General features: G+C 35.3%; 1 protein-coding gene across 1 annotated transcript in view; it reads left to right on the forward strand.

Annotated features, from left to right (window-relative positions):
- POC1B (POC1 centriolar protein B) overlaps positions 1-20,708 on the forward strand; it is a gene marked incomplete at its 5' end in the record, with an annotated part of 51,641 nt that overhangs the window by 8,959 nt on the left and 21,974 nt on the right. The window contains 7 exons of the mRNA XM_083860610.1: positions 224-403; positions 1,716-1,823; positions 2,740-2,855; positions 3,232-3,365; positions 4,135-4,203; positions 8,262-8,414; positions 15,810-15,905. Of these exons, the coding sequence (XP_083716736.1) occupies positions 224-403; positions 1,716-1,823; positions 2,740-2,855; positions 3,232-3,365; positions 4,135-4,203; positions 8,262-8,414; positions 15,810-15,905 (856 nt within the window). The remainder of the gene's footprint in view (positions 1-223; positions 404-1,715; positions 1,824-2,739; positions 2,856-3,231; positions 3,366-4,134; positions 4,204-8,261; positions 8,415-15,809; positions 15,906-20,708) is intronic.

Raw genomic sequence — 20,708 nt, forward strand, 5'->3', positions numbered from 1 at the left:
GTCATATTAAATGCAATTCAAGGAATGTTATTCTAATAATATTTAAATAAGTAAAAAATGATGGTGACATTAAGATTTGGCCTCTGTATACTGCTTTTTCATTTGGGTAAGACTCTAAATATGCTAATATTGAATTTATGGGGATTTGAACTCTTTAATATGATTGTGGTTTGTGACTTGGTATTAAGGGTTTTGTTTCGTTTTCTTTGCCCTCCTCCTGTAGTCATGGAGAATCATCAGTACTGAAAGGCCATACAGCATCTGTTCGGAGTGTGAGCTTTTCTCATGATGGCAACTCTGTAGTTTCAGCATCCAATGATAAATTAATAAAAATATGGAGTGTTTGCTATCAGCGCCTTTCGTTTACCCTTGTCAAACATGCTGGTTGGGTTCGCTGTGCCAAGTAAGTGTTGTTTTTATTCTCTTGGTAAAGTAGAATTCCTAACAAAGGGGATTTTATATTCCAGGGTAGAAATAAGAGAAATCTGTGAATGACAACTAATCATCTCTCACTAATAATTATATTTTATTAAATTAATCTTATGCACACTTATTTTGTATAGATCTCCTAGCTGACGTATGAAAACTTGCTCTGTGTTAATGTGTGTTCATACTGAATCAGTTGCTGTGTGTTCATTCTATTACAATAGAGGACAAATGGGGTCTTCTGTATTTATTTCCAGTCAATATCCTGTCTTTCCCTAGTTTGGTTTTTTTTTTTTTTTGTTGTATTAACTTATTTCCCAGCACTTGTTTCTAGATTTATCATGCATTGTAGGGGTTTTCTCAACTATTCTTGGAATAGTAGTGGCATTAAAGAAAGGGTCGTGAATCCATGTGAGTTAAGCTTACATAATTAGAAAAAGTAAAGAAATGGCCCTTGGACAGCAAGTTAGGAATCATACTCTTTGAAGACAGGACAACTCTCAAAGACAAAAAGGAATGCTGTTGTTTTTGTGGTGTTTTTTTTTTTGGTGTTTTTTTTTTTTTAATTTTTCCTTTTCTCCATATTAATGGAAAACCTGCAGCTAAGAGAGGCCTGATATAAGCCTCTGGAAAAAGGAATTTAACACTGGTGAAGTGCAGACCCCTACAAGTTTCCAAGTATCTGATTGTTGAAAAGAAAAAGGAAAGCTCTAGGAAATCACATGTGAAAGTTCTTGAACAGTTTTTTAATGTCATTGTGCAATTGCTCAATAAAAGAAATAACAATGCTCGAGGAAGTTATAGACAAGTCAATTTTCCTGTTTAAGAACCTGGTCTGCTAGTCTAGGAATAATCACAAATGCTTTGCCCACTATTTGTACACTCAGAAAGAACTCAGAGAACATATATATAGGTTAACATTGAATGCAAGATTTGACTGTGTCCTCTTTGTCTTTTAACCTATAGTTTTCAATAATAATCTTTTTGTCATCTGAAGTGAAATCCTCAGGTTACTGATACCTTCCCCCCCAAGCTCCTGTTTTCCTTTTGCTTATGGCTCTGTTTTTAATTGTAGTTGATTGTGAAATGGGGCAGAGTGGAATAGGGGAAGAAGCTTTTCTTTTCAGTTTTATTAGTCCACAGGAAATCCTAGAAGTTCAAATGTCCTTTAAATGCTCTGCATCCTTATTTCAAACAGGCTTCCTTGGTTCTGTTGTTTTGCTACTTATGTCTCTAATGCTAATCTAGGCAGAAAGTTGTTAAGTAATGCATGTGCTTGTGTGTTGCAGATTTTCACCTGATGGAAGAATAATAGTATCTTGTGGTGAGGACAAATCTATTAACATCTGGGATACAAGAAATAAAATTTGTGTTAATAGCTTCTCAGATGATGAAGGGTAAGTTTTACAAGAAAAAAAGGAGAAATGTAATAGTGTAATTTTAATGACATTAATTTAATGTTCTGTGGTATTAACATCTATATATGTTAAATCTGAAAACAGATCAGAATTCTACCATACATGCCAAGTAAAAGAATTCATATAATGCTTTTCTAAAGAGGTTAACTGGCTGCACCTGTCCAGCTGTTTTCCAGCAATCCAGAGATAATCCAAACAGAAGTGAGATTATTCTTGGATTTTGGAATATATCTATGTTTTCCCCCAATTTTGATAATGCTATTTGATATTTGATGCTTCAACAAGAAGAAAGCTTGAAAACTTTTCCACTTGTTGATGAAAACAATATTTTGTTACCTTCAGTGATCTCCCTTATTTAAGTTTAAAAAATACTTGCTTTTACTTACGTGCAGTTTTCTTAAGCATCTTGGATTCAGAGTTGTAGTTAACAAGTCAGTGAAATATTTGAAATATTATATATTTGAAAAATTTGAAATATTATATTTATGTATATGTGCTTTGCTGATTTCATGGCTGCCTTCATCCTTTTTCGAGTCCAAAATGTTGTTATAGCTAGATACTCAATTTTTAGACAAAATTATTTTACTTGTTGCTTGCAAACTCTTTGGAGCAGTGCCTTCTAGGGACTTTGTACTCTAGCACAAACTTTGAAGGTTTGACTTGGATCAATTATACCATATTTTCAATAAAAGTGAGATTATGATTTATCACACACATCTTGTTTGCTTATGCTTATTTCAGTTACTTGAATTGCCTTACTGGAGTTTCCATACACGTAGATTCCACACAAGTTTGTGACAGCTCAGTGTTAATATTGTGGGCTTTATACATATGCACACACCTAAATATTTCTGTGGAAGCACATTATAAATCTGTTTTCGTTAATTATATTTAGATACGCTACTTTTGTGGATTTCAACCCAAGTGGAACATGTATAGCTTCTGCAGGTTCGAATAACACAGTGAAACTGTGGGATATTCGAATGAACAAGCTACTGCAGAATTTCAAAGGTAAAAACAATGTAGTTTGTTTTATTTTCTTTACAATGGGATTCTTTGCAATTAAATGGGATTTATTAAGAGCCTGTTATTTCATCCCTTACTGGGTGAAGTGGACAAACATGTCATATTGACATGTTGTAAGTATCTTTTTGTAGTCTAGCAACCTTAAGAATTCAATCTGAATCCTTTTTATTTCTTTGCTTCTCTTAATTTTTAGAGCTGAACTAATCAAATACTTTGGAGAGTCTTCTATGCCCCAGCACTTTAGTCATTTTTCCCTTAAAAGAAGTAGTTCTTTGGGGAGTAGAAAAGAGCAAAGAAATAAAGTGTACATATCCTCTTAGTAGATATCTACAGCCTTTGAATATTGTCTTCTGTAAATCAGTTCACAGAGCAGGGGTTAATTGTATATCATTCCATCCTTCTGGTAACTACCTCATCACTGCTTCTACTGACGGTACCCTTAAGATTCTGGACCTCTTAGGAGAAAGACTTATTTACACTCTTCATGGACACAAGGTATACACAATAATCATCTTAAATGGAGATCTTAATAGCTTGTTCAGGATCTTTACAAAGGGAAAGAAACATTTTTGTCATTGTGTCTTTTATCTTGCAACTTGCAGATAAAATTTAATGGACAGCAAGGTGTTGTATTAATGCACCTTGTCACAAGTGGTTAAGGAAATGCATCATATTTTACCTGTAACTATGTTTTTTTGGGTTTTTTTTTTTCTGTCAATATTACATGCTTGATGTTAAGTAAAAGCTCATGTTCTGAATTCATTAAAAATTCACTTGATTTTCAAAATCATGTTGTTTGGCACTTCAGTAATTTTGTCTATTGGAAAAGAGTGTTTTCTAAGGAGGGGGAAGCTTACAGAAGATAACTTCTGTGAAGAATGGCAGGCATTTCCTCCTTTTCCTGTTAATGCCCCAAACAAACCCTATTTTGTATTATAAATTATTCAAACGTCTTGCCTTGAGTAATGTAATATATATTTTGTAATTTTTCATTGCAAAGCTGAAGTATAAAATCTAAGGATAATGCCACTATTTTCCTAGTATAGATTGCTGCAATTGTAATGTAGCATCTTATGAAAATGTGTGATACTCACTTTTCAAACAAGCTTTGCAGAAATTTCACTACAGTAAAATTGTTCCTTATTTTATAAAAATTGAAAAATCTTTTATCTTAGGTAATGGCATCAGTGTTTTTCTCTTTGCACTAAAATACCATGATTACGGTAATAACCTAATTTTACTGTATGCTATTTTTTTTTCCCAGGGAGCTGTACTTTGTGTGGCTTTTTCAAAAGGTGGTGAAAAATTTGCCTCAGGTGGAAAGGATACTCAGGTTTGTGGTATTGTTTCCTTAAATGAAATGTCTTAATGTTTGTTCCAGTGGGTGAGAGTTAAATATAGTGTGCCACAGTAGCATGCTAATTACTCACATGCATTCTGTCTACTAGTGCGTTTTATAGACTTTCCATTGGATGTTGTGATGAGAAGACTAGCCACTTCTATTTTAAATATTAAAAGAAAGGATGATCTTTAACTAAAAATACTTAAAGTGTTGCAGTTCAGTATCAACAAAATAGATGTGTTGCAATTAATATCGAGGTTTAGCTGCTTTGTCACATTTTCACTGCTTTTGAAGTTCTTCCTCTGTATTGTAGGTATTAAGTTGTATTACTGGGAAAAGTTTGGCTAGAATTGGGGAGAAAAAGCTCTTGTCTTACCCTTAACTAATTTACTTTGGTGAAACAGTAAAGTACTGGATTTTATAAAGGGAAGAAGAATCATTTGAGCATTTAAAAAAAGTTAAACAGGAGGTCTTATAATTAATTTACATCTGCTTTAATAAAACTCATAATTAAGAAAAGCTTGGAATCATCTCTATCAGGTCTATAAAGTTTTCAAAAAGAAAGAACTTTTGTAGCACAAGATTTAAATTTTCAATCTGAAATGTTCCTTAATATTAGTTGTCTTTTTCATTGTCTCCTGTTACAAAAAGGTAAAAGCTCAATGTAGATATAAAAAGCTATGCTGTTGTAATTAAGATCTTTTGAGTTTACCACAATTCATGGATATACTCTGTTGTGTGGAGCTTGAAATAAATTTCAGCTGGTAGCAGAGATGGTCTTGAGAAATAAAAAAAACCTGCTTTCTATCACAGTGTTAAGAAATACTGACAAGATTTGAAGTTACCGGACAGTGAAAATGTTATCAAATGTCCAATATTAATTTTACAAGCAGGGGAAATCTCACAAAAAACAACCAAAAATGAGGGAAAGATATTTATTTCTTGACCCATTAGTGTGTTCTTTTATTTTCCATACTTAAGTTTTAAATAAGATTTTAAGTCCCAAAATGCAGCTTAGGTCCTACGTGATTCTGAATTGTTGACCTTACCTTGCATGAGTATTTTATGACTGTTGGTATACTCTGCTTAACTTGAGAGGAACAAAAGTGCATGTATTGACTCGGTGCCATGACAGAAGATTAGTCTGAGAAGCTCCAATGAAGGCAAAGACTTACAATATTAAGCCTAACACAGTGTCCCCATTGAATGCCAACACACCTTGGGAATGCCTGTCTTACTTCAAAGTTCCTTTGAATTTGGGGCCCCTTGAATCACATGTGTGTTCAGTGCACTCATGTGATTGCCTTTTTCCTGCTCTGGTTTTCTGTTGTAGAGCTTCTGGGGCATGAGAGATGGAGAAAGTAGGTAAAAATCTATGTCTCATGTTCCTCAGCAGTTTGATATAGTAGATTCATGCTGAATATATGAGAGGGAAGATCCAGTTTCATCAGGAAGCCCTTCCTTAGTTAAATGTTGACTTTAAAAAGTAGTCATAGCAGGTCTAATAACTGTTTAAATGACCTTGAAAATGGACCTTCCTATGTTTGTTGAAGTTTTTTCTTTTGTTTTATGAAAGTTTTGGTGGGAGAGAAGTATTTACTTTGCTGCAAGTTTCACTTTTCTAAGTTTTAAAATGTGCTAATTACTGTTGGGTAACTACCAAGGTGTGTATCTTTACCTGTAGTAAACATAAGGACTTTTTTCCTCAGCGTCCATTGTCTTTTGGTATATACACACATGTACTTTTCAAACATCCTGTTTTGCTGACCTATCCACAGCCTTCTTCCAGGTGTGCCAGGAGGATGGTTGTGGGACTTCTCAGCTCACTGTGATTGTTGGTTTACTGTAATTGTAGGCTGTACTTGTTGGGAAAGTTCTGCTGGCAGAACACCAATGTCACGCTTATGAGCAGAGGCTGGCTATAAAAGCTTCATCTTTTACCCCTCATACAGTACCCGAAATATACTGTTATGTTCACAGCATGAATTGCAGGCAGCTGATACATTCTAAGTTTATGGAAGACTGCTTCCTTCATACATATGTTATTTCAAGACTATTATGTTTTCAAACAACAGATCTTTCCGTACCTTTCTATCAAAGAAGCAAAACCAGTATCTCTTCTTCCTGTATCAAGTTTCTGGTTGGTGCAGAACCAACTGACAGCATTGTTCAGAAGTGGGTTAAATATTTGAAACAAACACTGGATACTTTTGTTTCTTTCTATTTAGTTCTTTCCTCAAACAAAAAAGATCTCAAAGTGTAGTATTCTGAAGTGCATGTTCCTCACATTTTTAGCTATATGTGCACGTGGCAATTTATTTCATTAACCTGTTGCCATGGAAAACATAAGATCTTTTATGTGAAAGAGCAAAGTTATACGTGTTTGTTTGGAAAGTTGTAGCCTATGCTGTTAATTCAGTTACTATATAAGAGTCAAGTCATGTCTGATAAAGGCCTTGGTTTGAAGGGAAGTACTTCTTTATGAAATACCCATCTTTCTAGGATTTTGCATATTTGCTTTTGCACTTGTGCATTGCAGTTGAGATACTCAAGGCATAAATGGATGTTTCCATGCTGGTTTCACTCTTAGTAATTTTTTTTTATCTGTAATGATGAAGCTGCAGGGACATGGCCTTTCACTTTAGAACAAAATGAAACGTATTTAGAGCTTGAGCAGCTCAAAAGCTCACCCCCAATGAAAGGTGAGCTGCCTTCTGCCTATACTGTTATTTAGACTCAGTGCTGAAACACTTCAGATTACTAAACCAGCGGAAAATTAACCTGAAAAAAATGAGGGGAAACTACTAAAAAATGTAAGTAACTTTATTCTGGACTGAATGATGGAAGTAGGAGAGCCTACAAAACTGAGGAAGAAGAGAAAGCAGGAGCTACTGTGAATCATCTAATCTATCACTTAACAGTCCTGGAAGTGGAAAGTTCTTAGGAGGGTTTAGATAGTTTAGATCAAACTATCTAAAGATTTGTGCATCCCTCTTTCACTGCTACTATCTGAGTTAGTCTGGGTTCACCTTTATTGGAACACTGTCTCCTAATGCATGTTCAGGGCCTTTGACTCAAGGGAGTCATGAAAGATGTTGAACCTGAAATGAACTTGTAGTAATGCAGCTATTCAGGAATATATTAAAAGCACGATATAGTGTGCTTGAAATTTCTGTGAACAAATCTACATTTTATGTTGCTTTATAATGATTAATATCAGAAAATACTTCTAATGTCTGTCAAAATATTACTGACTGGACAGGGAAGTAATTTTAAGTCAGATTATAGTCCCCTCTTTGTTTTCTTTAATTTAGCTTGGAGCTGTAGATGTCAGCATTGGACTTTTGGTCATTTCTAAGAGTCTCAAAATACCTTTTTTCTTTTCTCCCTTGGTACGTAAAGTAAGGAGGCGTTCACAGGTCATGTAAATTTAACTAAATTACTAAAATATGCAATTATTTTGTGACATGAGAGAGCATCATTGTGTGTTATGATTTCATTTCCCAGGATATTCATAAGACTGGATAGAATACCTTTGGACTACCTCTATATCCTATGGCCTTCTGCATTTGGTCATTGTGTGACTTGCATATTGTTTTTACCTAGAACATAATTGGACAAAATTCAGAAAAGAGATACCTTTTGCTAAAACACAGCAACCTGGTGTTCTAGAGTTCTGTTGAACTCTCTCATTTCTTTCATTCCTTTGAACTTTCTTATTAGACCTGCAAGCCTTTATAGGGGACAGAAATTTAATGGTATATGATTCCTTGATCTGGCAGAAAAGTAACTTGGGACAGTTCAGTGGGACAGGAGTTTTTGTTTTATTTTGTGATTATAGATGTATTTTAGAGGTTATTTTTTTAATAGAATGAACCATATCTTCTAGATTTGAAGAAATTCTGGGGAAGTGCCTGTATTGCAGTAGAGATCAGACTAAGACATCACTGCGGTATCGTTATGATGCAGTGATCTACTAGTAATAACAGACTTTACTGAATAGTTATATTTTGAGTACTGAATAGCCTTCATACAAATTTTTCTTACAGGTATTACTATGGAAAACCAACTTTGATAAATTGAATTATGAAGAAGTTCTCAAACACAATTTTAGAAGAACACATATTGATGATCCTCCTCATCTTCTTGATATTCACCCAAGGTCATCTCATTTCCATGGTGTAAAGATTCAGTCAGTTCAGGTGAGTGCAATAAATTGTTTAATACAGGAAACAAGAAGCTTCTGTGAACACTGTCTGACATTTATAATTAAACATGTTTTGTGTATACCAGAGAGCTTCTTATTGTTATGCATAATACTTTGGAAGCAACTATATTATGAATCCACATTAGAGTTACTAGGCAAGCTGATGCTGGCAGGTTTATGCTGAAGTTACTTTCATGCTTCTTCTGTGTCTATGCTTTGCATCTGATTTAAGCAAAGCATATATGATAATCTGGTTTCTGAAATAACACTGCAAGTGTTGCAGGAGGCATCTGAATCTCCAATGAGCTTTAGAATACTAATCAAAATACATCATTATAAGTAGGACAAAGTGGTGATATTACTGCAAGCTGTCCCTCTTTCCAAGACCTTTAGGTATTGTGAGAAGGTCTTGATATCTATCTAAAAGACTTCCTAGGCTAGCAATGTGTTTTATGTCATTATGTAGTCTGATTTCCTGATATTTCATTCTTAAACTGCTTTACCGTCAGACTATCTACTGGCATCCATCGAAAGTGTTGGAAATTAGGGAACCAAAGTGCAATGTCAAATGTTCTGTCAGTATTAGGAAAAATCCTGTGTTTGTCAAATAGTCTGAAAGTTATTCTCAATAGGTAAACAGTGCTATGCCTTCAATGAGGCCATTGTTTATGCTTTATTTGTGGCTACCCCTGATAGAGCTGGCTGGCTTCTGCATGGAGTTTACCTATATTTTCTTTCTTTTTTGATAGTCTCCAGGTTCTTACAGTGTTGAAGAACTGTATCTGAGATAAATCTAGGAACTTTCTAATTGCTGTAATGTGCTGTCAGAGTACTATAGAAATTCCCCATTGCCTGGTTGCCTACACAGAAAACATAGATACTGCTGCCATGACATTTGTTTCCTGCTCAGAGTTTTAGAACATTGTCATTTGGGGATATTGAGCTTTTTCGGGGGTGAATGGGTGTGTTGCACTATGAATACATGCAAATGAGTAGTGTAAAGGTTGAAAACATTTGCTGGAGGAAGGGAACTCTGATAAAATCCATGACTAATATTTCTTCTGTGCCTGGTTCTATTGTCAAGTCAGATGTGAAGCTTTCTAATGCTTAGCCTTTTGGTCAGAACAGGATGACAGCATGTATGACAAGCTTCATAAACAAACTTCCGTGCTGGACTTCCTTATTTGTTGTAAGATAAATTAATGAAGTTAAGTTTACTGGCATGAGCCTTCAGTATAGTTGGTCAGTGCCAGAGCAAACTCAATCACAGCATTTGCCAGCAGATTCAAGCCAGTCTTGCTGGAGCAACATTTTGCGTCAAGACCATTCAAATTGCACCCATTTATAATGTGCTAAACAAACACAGTAGCTTATAGCTGCAGGGGTCCATTGTTTTCTTTTCAGATCAACATTTCCAGACCTCTTTTGCTGGCAAAAATGTGAATATACTCTAAACCAATTTTTCAGAATTTTTTTTTTTTCTTCTTCCTGGTCCTGGGTAATTGATAAGCTCTGGTAAAGCGTTCATGACTTCAGGCTAAAGTTAAACTAAGGCTAGGGAGCTTCATTACCAATACTGAAAGGGCTCATCAAGGAAATTCAGTAGTTGAATGTCAATAAATTATTTGTTAAGTTGGCTTTGACAGATTTAACTCTGCCTTATGTCTGCACTTATTAATGGCTGCAGCATTTGTAGCAGCTTATAGGCTCCTGGGCTGCTCCATAGTTGTGAAAGAGCTCTATGGCTTTGTCATAGCAAAGTTTTGGACTCTGTGTTATATTTTCAGGCCTAATTTCAGGATTTTAAAAAGAGTTGCTGTATTTAGTTTTCTATTAACATCATATTGTCACTAGAATATCTTCCTCTCAAGTAAACATCAAGTATGTTATATTCTTTGAGATAAAAGATTGTCTGACAGTTTCAACTGTAATGTAATATATTTTTATATTTCTAAGTGAAATAATATAGTAATAGTGATTAGAATCTTTTGCAGCTAATTTTTAGAATTAATGTAATAATATAATAATTGAGATGGTGTTAAGGTGAAATTATCAAATTTTCTTGCTCCATATGTCTTTTCTTGGTTTTTTTTTGCTCCTCTGGTCTGTCTCAACAATTGTGGGAGTTTTCTTGTGATGAGGAAGAGTAGACCTCACCAACTGGACAAAACCTTAATTTTTCCAGACAAAATTGCTGTCAGGTTACTACCATCAGTAACATGCTTTAGTTAGCATGCACTAATTCTTAGGTAACACTGTGCTTGAAACTTTTCAGTGTTCCATCTTCTTAACAATATCCTCTTATAAGTGAGAAAAAGTATAATGTCTAGACCTAATATGCTGTACTATGGAGAAGGAAAAAAAAGTATTTTTGTCCTTCTTCAGTTAGAACATCTTATTTTTTCCACATGCCAACCTCTTTCTAAGCCAGAGGCAATGGAGAGAATTCTAGTGTTAGGCTGTTCTGCTGCAATCCCACTCTCATCGTTCAGTGGCTCATCTTGTTTCTACTATGTAAGGGAAAAGAGGAATGGAAGCACAGGCTTGTCAGAGGGAGCTTCAGGACATCATCTATTCTTCTATCAGTGGTACAGTCCAGCTGTGTCTGGTTAGGGGGCCTTGAAGAGGGTTAGAGATTCCCTTATTTCTCTGTGTGATCTATTCCACTACAGCACAGCAGTTGTAATGGCAATTTTTCCCTCTTATCTCATTTACATCTCATATTATGCAGAATTGCTTCCTTTCTTATTTTTTTCCTTTTTCTTCATATTTCTATGTGAACAGGGTAAGATAATTGATCTTAAGAGAAGTATCACTATTCTAAGAGACTTGTTAATATATGCAAGAGTTACAGGCAGGCAGAGGAGGCAGTTTGAAGATATGATTTTTAAAAGTATCAATGACTGCTTAAGGTTTGCTACAAGCCAGTACAATGTCATCTAAATGCTTGAGATGTGTTGTAATACGTTGCCTTGAGTTATGCTCAGCTGGTTAGGTTTAGTCACCTCTACAATGGGAATGAAGAGGGATTGCCTTAGGATAAGATTAAAGGTATTAGAACACAAAAAGTTCAACGATGTACAGGCAGAACTTAAAAGAAAAGTAATTATCCCTCTCTTTTTAAAATTTTTTCACACTTCTTTTGTTTCACACTTTTTACTTTTTAACTAGAGAAGCTATTGCTTCTCTATCCCTGCTTGTCTCAGTGTGGCAAAGTGCCTGCAATTCCAGAACTTGATTCTGGAGAAATAGTATACACAAAAATGGAGTTGGCTTAGAATTTATTCAGCTGGGATCAGAGACACAGTTGCAGTGTTTTCACATATCACCTGTTGGAAATGCTGGTTTGAATAAAGCAGCTGGCACAAGAGTGTTAAGAATTGCAGGTATCATCTGGTGTTTTGCCTTTAGGATAGTGACAGAAAGATGGACTTTGAGTGTATTTTGCCTTTTCTGATAATTTTTTCTCATTCACTCTGCAAAGTTATACATCAAAGCAGTAATATTTCAGATACCTTCCGTATTTTTTTCTCTCTAACTACCTTTTTTTTGAGGCATAATTTTACAAGAAAATCATTAGTTGTGTCTTCTACTCAGCCCAGCAGTAGCCTGAATTTTAATGTAGTGTTGAATTTTATGTTCTTGCCTTGTAAAATTTTATAAATGTTCTTCTGCTGTACTGATCAAATTGGTTCTTGAATATTCAAGTAAGTAGAGATTTAATGCTTATAACCATTGCAATTTTTCAGACGACTTGGAAATGTAAGAAAATTATTGGTTCTCTAAAGGTGCTGACTTTTTTCTCTTGACCATAGAGGTAATCTTAGGTGATTACCAGCTCAAATACAGGTGTCTAGCAGTATGTCTAAATTTAGCTGAGATAAATCCCAGTTGTTGTCTCTGTTTGACATAAGGACCTTGTGGAGTTATTTGAAAACAGTATATTTAATCAGTTATCCAGTTTTAGAGAAATATACTAAAAACTACATTCCACCTGGTGAGAATTGTATTTCTCAATTTGCCATGTTTGTATGTAATTGACTTTTCATGTGCTAAAGACTTCTTTAAAATAAATGGAAGATTAGAAATTAGTTTCTTTCAAAACAACTGTGAGGTTTGAACATATTAACGTGCATAGAGTTTCTCTTGTGCACAAATAGTTTCTGTTGATTTAATTTAATCTTAAAATTTTCAGTGTAATTTCAGTTGTATTGTCTTAGATGAAAGAAATTCAAATATACACTAGGTGGCAGTAGAAAAAAGATTATATGGCTTGCTTGGCTTGAGGGGCTCAGTCTAAAACAAAGAACAGCGTTTTATCAAATTGAAAGCTAATTTTCTCTTGCTATGTTTGGAGATGCTATTTCACAAGTACCTAAATCACTTTCCTCAAAAATACTTTGGGAGTCATTTAAAACTTCCTCTTTTAATTTTATTAACTTTATTTTTCTAATCCATGAAAGATTCTGTAGAAACCTTCCCTTCAAATACATTTTATTGTACTATGGATCAAAATATCGTTGTATTATAGTCTAATTGTATTAGAAGATAATATTGAGAATATTTATATATGAGTTTACCAGGTAATTAAAGCAGGGTTTTGAAAGAGTGTTTTGAAAACCTGTAGTATGTGACAGTACTCCCTACCTCTCATTTTAGTGCTCTCTGTTTTTTCTGTCTTGTTTCTTAAAGTTAAGTCTTTTCAAAGACTTACCTTTAAGGCCTACCTTGGTAAGATTATTTCACAGCTAACTACATCACCTTGCCAGGAAATGTCAAGTAATTTGAAACTTTTACATTTAGCTTCATTCTACGATCTCATTCATTTTTACTGCAGTATTAAGCACTAAAATTTTTATGAAGGACTTAAATACAGCCTTTATAGTTTTTGTGCATTTTTAGGGACCTTTAAGGCGCTATTTCTGACTAGTTGCTTAATAATTTTATATTTAATTCTTTTAGTATGGCTTATGACTTCCTCCACCTCCAGTCAGTGTTCACAGTGCTCCTCATCCTCCCCTTACCACTGGTAAAGTAATAAGCAGAAGTATATTCAGAGGAACTTCCATTCTAGCTCCAGGATGTGACACTTCTACAAAAAGAGCATATTTTTTTAGCTTAATAATACCATGTATTTAATGACCAACCTGTATCAAGAATCTACCTCATTCTGCAATATCTCCAATGTCTGTAACGAAGAGATACTATCTCAAAGATGTTTCAAGAGCTATTAGTGATAATACTACAGTATTTCCTCCACATTAGAGTACTGATGGCTAGTAGGCATCTGCTGTCCCTCTTCTGCAGAATCCTGCAGATGCATTGTCCTCTCTTCCATGCCCAAATGATCCATGTCAGAAAATGACTTTAGTCTTACCTGCCCATAGTGTGATTGGCACTTGGATAATGCATTAATTATATTTATTGTAGGGCTGACAATGTCAGAAGCAACTGACCTTGGTTGTCCTGGGCACTGAACAAATGTAAGCTCTGTGGGACCTGTGTCATCTCAATAGACATAATATGTACAGAGACAAAACAATAAAATTTTCAGTTCCTCTCCTGCTCACCTTAACAGTGAAAAAATGGTAAGCAATACAATATTAAGAGGAGATTTTGATTAATCATGTTTCTGCAGAGAAGATGCTGAAGGAGAAGTCCAGTTAAAATGGTAGAATTTTTGGCTAAATAGAAGGTTATTATATAGACCATGTTACCTGGCTTTGGTTCTTCTCTCTCCCTTTCTTTCCTCCAAGTCTATTTGACAAAATTGGAAGAAAGCAAGACTTGACCCTAATATCTATAAATGACAGAGAATTTTAAGTGTTCAGCAGTGATGACTGTGTAGCAGAATTGGTTTTCTTGATTGTCCCTGAGTCCCTGGTCATTTTTGACTGATGCACTTGTAATCAGAAGACAGAAAAAAAGATCATAGATGAAGAATGGCTTGTTGAAACTGAATAAGAGAAAGAGCTAAGCACTGCTACTCAGAAAAGTGAACAAGCTTAAAAACAGTGTTAAGATCTCCCCTTAAGGAAGGTTTGTCATCTCCGATTTGTAAGTGCTGCAAAGTGTAAGAATCACTTTTGCTTTAAAAACAGATACTACCTGATTATTTAAATGTTTCCTTACCTTCTAGCTTGCTAGTAAACTTTGTCTTTTTCTACTTGTGTTTACTGAGGGAGATCTTGCTTCTATTAATTTTAACCTAAATTTCTGCATATAAGTTACAGAAATCTAAATAAACAGAAAGAAAAGTCTTCAGGGAGTACAAGCTGCTGTTGCCCTCCTTCCTTGACAATTAATTCCAGACATGAGATTGTATTCTAGCTACTTAACAAGCATGTCTCTGTCCTAGAGGTCTTCATACCAGTGTATGCACCCCAGCATCAGGGATTTTTCCTTGTGGAAATAGCACTGAAGCAGTTACCAAGTGAGCAGCTCTGGCTGAGCCAGAATTTTGGCAGTCTTCAGGGGAAGTATTAGAATCTTCCTTTTGAGAAATCACAATAAAAGGACCGTTGTAGCTAAGAAACTTTCAGTCACTAGGCAAGTGGGAGTTTTGGGTATTCTGGGTATTTTTCCCCTTTGAATAAGGTGATAGGAATTAATACTGTCTCTGGATTACTGATAAAAAGTTGGAAAGAGAAAAGTTAATTTCTCTTTATTACATCAGACTTCTTGATGATTTGAAAGTCATCTAGTCTTTGTGTAAATTTTGCCAGTACATAAAATAATAAGAATAGTACTGCCATGCATCATGCTGAGAGGGCAAACATCTTAGGCTGTGATACACCTAGATAATAGAATGATAACGATAATGTGCACAGAGATTTTATAGGGAGTTATTCTCATCCTTAGGTGAAACCATAGGATAAAAGCAACAGCTTTCTCAAATTTCATATTCTCTGATACTTTCTCAATGCTTCACTTTCAGGAAAGGACATTAGCAAAATATTACTAAAGTTATAGATTAACTCCTGTAGCCAAAAATAAGCAAGCTGTAACTGTGTTATTAAGAGCAAAATTGCAGATATTGCAATGACATATCTGAGCAATCAGCCTCTGTCCTTGTCCCAGTAGAAAGCAGTTTTTCCTGCAGCTTCAGGAGCAACATTGTTTGTGTTCGATCTGTTAAGTTATTACAGATTTCAGTGTTACCTCCTGCTTGTTTTCCACAGATGTGCTTTCAAAGTTATCTTGGTAATCAGAGTTGGTACAGAAGAAGTAAGCATATTGACAATCAGTTAGCAGTGGATGACTTGAGGAACTTGAATGGGGATTAGGAACCAACTGATCTGGGCTGCTAAGTGTGTCCTCACCTTTTATTTCAGTCTTATTTCCTTTTCTCTGTTGGTGCTGAAATAATGATATCATTCATTTTCAACAGGTCAACCCTGCCTTTGATGTGCCTGATAATCAAACACCTGACCCAACTATCATCGATATTATACCATCTTCGAGTATCAGTACTCCCAGTACTTCTGTAAGTTGCTTAAAAAAAAAAAGAAAAAAAAAAAGAAAAAGGGTAGGGTATAGCTAGTATGTTAGGGAAATGTGCTTTTGCTGTCCATATGAATGAAATAGATTTATTTTTTTTTTAGCAACTGTCAAGTGCTCAGAGATCAATATCCTAAATTCTCAACTTAAACTTTCTGTCACAGTTCCCAAGTCTAACCAGAAGATGGTGTAATAGCAAAGCTTTCAGTTTATACCTGTAATTTTACCATTATACTAAACAGAAATTCTATTTATAAGCCCATCTAAATATTACTGGTAAAATTTGTGGCTTATTCTCAAACACTTTTTGTAACTTTGTCTTTATCTGCAAATAATGGTAACCCTAAAGAGTCATTGTCTCACTGATACCATTCTAGGAGTGATGTTTTATTATTTCTCCTTTAAAGGAATTTAAAAGTTCCTCAGAAGGAAACAAAAAGGTAATACATTTTGAGACAGAGTGATAGGATTAGTGTCTTCTAGTGTTGGCTTTACAAATGACATTGGTATGGCGTGTGGGAGGAGAAATATGCTCTCCTGGTATGAAATCTAAAAGACATGCTGTTCTAGAATTAGGTTAAAATGAGAATTTTTCTTTTAGCTCTGAATCTGTTCCTGTGAAGGCACAAATTGTCTTGAGCAATTTTAGTTCCCATAAAGAGTTTGTGTGGTTAAAGGGTTAATACTTAAAAAAAGGCAGCAGGTGTGGTTTCTGCTGTTCTATTTTATCATGAATACTTTGACAGCTACGTTGTGAAGGTACTATATATAATTCTTTACGATCATTTTTGAGGATTTTGATGAAGGTTTTGATGAGAAACCTTTACTTCAAAACAAATAATCATATAATGACTTGTATTTGAGAGGTCATAATGTTATATATTTTAAGGTTTATCGATTATGTTGTGTTTTCACAATGGAAATATGGTTCTTTGTAGACTTACAGACATTGGTTTAGTAGGCTTCACAGACAGTGGATTGTGGTAGATATAATTTATTGACTACCTATTGTTATTAAGTACTCTGTATTCATTACCTACTCTGCTCATCACAGAGTTCAAATGTATGGTTGTGCTGTAATTCTTTATTATATACCCACAAATCACTTAGTCTCCATTAATTCTTTTGATACAAAAGCAGCTTATAAAACTTTATAAGCTTGAAGGAGTACATTGACCCAAGAAGTACAGCATTTTTTTGACTGCTGTCTGTCTGGCTTTACAATCTTCATTATAAAAATGTTGCTTCAGAATTTATGCTTCTTGACTGTGTCAGTAATCACTACTTTTTTTCCCCCCCAGCATCTCAATCTATCAGTTATCATTGATTGTCACCACTGTTGCATTTCAGCATTCCTCATCCGCATCTTTTTCCATCTAGAAACATTCCTATAACCTTGTTACTTGGACTGTAGCCTTAAGGGCAGCTGTCTTGTTTAACACAGTTTAACCCTAACTCTGCCACTGTTGACACAAGTTCAGGAATCATTTGCATGTTTTCTTTGCCACTAATAATATCCTTCTCTTTGCCACTAATAATATCCTTCCTCTCCCATGGTGAGTAACACTTTCTCCAACTTTGCCTACCAGTCTGGTCCTCCCTGGTTTCTAATGTCAGCTCATCCTTTAGTATCATCTTCCTGTCTAGTATCTGTCTGCTGCATTACCAGTTTCTGTCATTTGTGGAGTTACCACCTGCTTCTTAATCAGGCCAGCCACCTAGACTCTTTGTGTCTTGTTTGTAGAGGGTTCTGTCTCTCAGTGACTTGGACCTTTTTATTCGAAGCTTTCTCAGTTTCCCTAGTGTATGGAGAGACTGTCTAATAGAGGCTTGATGTGTTCTTCATAAGCAGCAAGGAGAAAAGGACAGATGTTGGTTTTTATTTCTAGCACACCTTCACTGACAGATTTCCTCTTGATACAGTTTGTTCCCAATTAAATGATACTGCTTTTGTGCATTATTTGTATATTTTTTTTCTTAATTCTTTTCCAATTTGAGTTTGCCATCCTCTACTCCTAGTCTAATTCATCATCCTACCTCATGCATATCCCTGATTTCAGCCCCAACTGGTTGCTCTTTTTCTACTGGTTGTCAAAGACATTATCACTGTGCATTTTTTTCCCTGCAAACATTTCAAGACCCATTTTAAATCTGTTTATGGTTTTTTGGCACTACTTCTCCTGAAAGAATGCTGTTCAAATAACAAAAGCTTTTGATAAGATTGTTTGGTTCATTTACACGTGTCCTATATATACCTACTTATTCTTTTAAGGCTCTGCCTTAAGGAGTTCTTCTGCCTTTCTGTATGTGCAGAGAGAAAAATGCAGTCAGCATTTAGGTATCTTTACACGTTCTTGTTCAATGACTCTCATGCATGTAACACAGCAGGATCTTAAGGGTTATTTACAAAACATATTGGCAAGTCCCTGCACCACTGGAAGTAGCTAATCAATGTATTTAATTTTTCTTATAAAGGAGAGAGATACTTGACACAGTGATCCGAGAAAATGCATGTCCTTAAATACAGCTTTTCTCTTGGGTCAGTAGCAACACTGAAGCTTTTGTAAGATCTCTGGTGAGTTTCTTAAAGCTCCCTGAAGTGTCTTCAGCAAGATTGGAAGTCTATACAAAACTTTGTAATGTTTTGCTAAATAACTACCAAAATTCCTGACAGTAAGTGGTCAAAAACTTCTGTAGGTCTCAGTCTAGTCTAAGAGAAAGAACAATAGGAGAAAGTGCTCTTCTTATTGAGAATCTTTTCTTCAGCTGGAATTGTGTGTTCTTCTACTCCTTTATAGGAGATACATTATTACTGCCCCTAAGATGATTTGTGCCAGAGCAAAAAGGTTTTTTCCTTTTCCTTCCTTCTGTGAAGATTTGTTAATGAAAGTGATACAGTATAGGTTGAGAGGGATGTCTGGAGTAATTTCATCTAACCTTCCCCTTACAGCAAAGCCAGCTTGCATCAGGTTCTTAAAGCCTTCTCCAGTTCATTTGTTGATCATGTGTGAGGATAGAGATTCCACCACCTTTCTGGGCAGCTTGCTCTAGTGTTTGGTTGATGAATTTATTTTTTTTTACATGATATGTAACTAGAATATCCTATGTTCCAACATGTCTGTTGCCTTCAATCCACAGTGGTCCTCTAATATGTGGGTGTCTGTCTTCTTTCTATCTACCCATTAGATATCTGAGATAGCAGCAAGATCTCCCTGTATCTTTTCTTCCAGAGAACAAGCCTGGCTCTCCAGCTTTTTCTGATATTGCATGTTCCAGCCCCTTGGTTATCTTGTTCACTCTCAGCTTGACTTGCTCCAGGATGTCAGTGTCTGTCTGGGAACAAGAAGCCCAAAAGAGGACACAATATTCTAGGCAATTAGGGTGCAGAAAAGTATCGCCCTCATCTATTCTTGACAACAGCCCGCCTAGAGAAGATTTTAAAAACAAATACTTAAAAATATAACAGTCTTGATTCTTTATTGTGAATTTAAAATATGTTTGGATATTTTCTCAGCAGTTCATTTATTTTGAGCTGTAGGTGTCTAAGAAAATACTAGTATTATCTGTTCCTCCTACTCCTCCTCCTCTTTTCGAGGAATTTTAATTTCTTGCTTCATCAAAACCAGCAATCCATCACAGCTTCCACACTTAAGATGCCTGCTTTTGTGTTTGTTTCTTTTAAATGTAGTTGTATTTTCTTGCTTCAGAGGTTAAGCTAAGATGTGCAGGTATTAATGTTCTTATAGGGATTTTTACTAAAAACATTTACATTATTAAACTGCCTGAATTGTGAACACCTTATCTTTTCAACTTCTGTTCTAGCTTAGTACTAATGCCAGTTGTTTTGAACATGGTGAAAAAATCCTTTTTCATCTAAGGTTCATACTGATGCAACTTATTTTGTAAACTCAGTGAAGGGAGTCTGATCCTTGTGTCAGTGGAAAAATTTCAGTGTCATCTTCAGTATGGAGTTGCTTTATTTTGGACTACAGTTACAAAACCATTAAGATTTCCTGTGTATTACTATGGTTAGGAAATAGCTTTGGATTTGTTGATTCATTTATTCAGTTCTCCTGTGTATTAGTGAAAGCTGTGTATGCTAACAAATTGGTACTTGTGTAATGTCCTGATTTTTTTCAATTGTAGGAGTCCTCATATACTGCAGTTACTAGAAATTTAGGTGTGTTCTAGCCTTTTGCACTCTGAAAATATTCACTAAATTGGGGTCAAATCTGGGGGCTGGGGCCGGTGTTTTTTCTCCTGTTTCCTTGAAGACACTGAAAGCGTTACTGCCTCTCTCCCACCCCTTCTCCATGTGTCAAACAGCTTAACATTGTCTTTGTTTTCTGAACTATTGAAAAGGAAAAATTTTCTCTTTGGAATTACTTCTTTCTGTTTCATCCTCCAATTTTAAGTAATGAGGGAGGTTGGGTCTTTTAAATTCTATAAGGCAATACTCTGGTAACCTCTGGTCCCTGATAAGCTGTTGGAAACAAGGGAAAGTTGATGGTGTCTCTGTAGTTTTTACTGACAGAAGCAGGAAATCACTGTAGAGGCTGTCTAATATTTCATCCCCTGACCTTGCTCATGTAAACAGGATTTGGAGGAAGGAAAGCAATGTACTGTAATCTGGAAGTCAGAATGTCTGTGCTGGCTGGGAGATGTTTGCTGTTCTTTCTCTTCCAGTGCCATTTAACACTAAAAACAAGACATTCTTATTGTTCGTTTACAGTACAACTTCTACAAAGTTAAGACTGGGTTAATTACTGAGTGAGGAAAGATAAGGATT

The sequence above is a fragment of the Zosterops lateralis genome (genome assembly GCF_965231275.1).
Source record: "Zosterops lateralis genome assembly, chromosome: 4".
NCBI lineage: Eukaryota > Metazoa > Chordata > Aves > Passeriformes > Zosteropidae > Zosterops > Zosterops lateralis.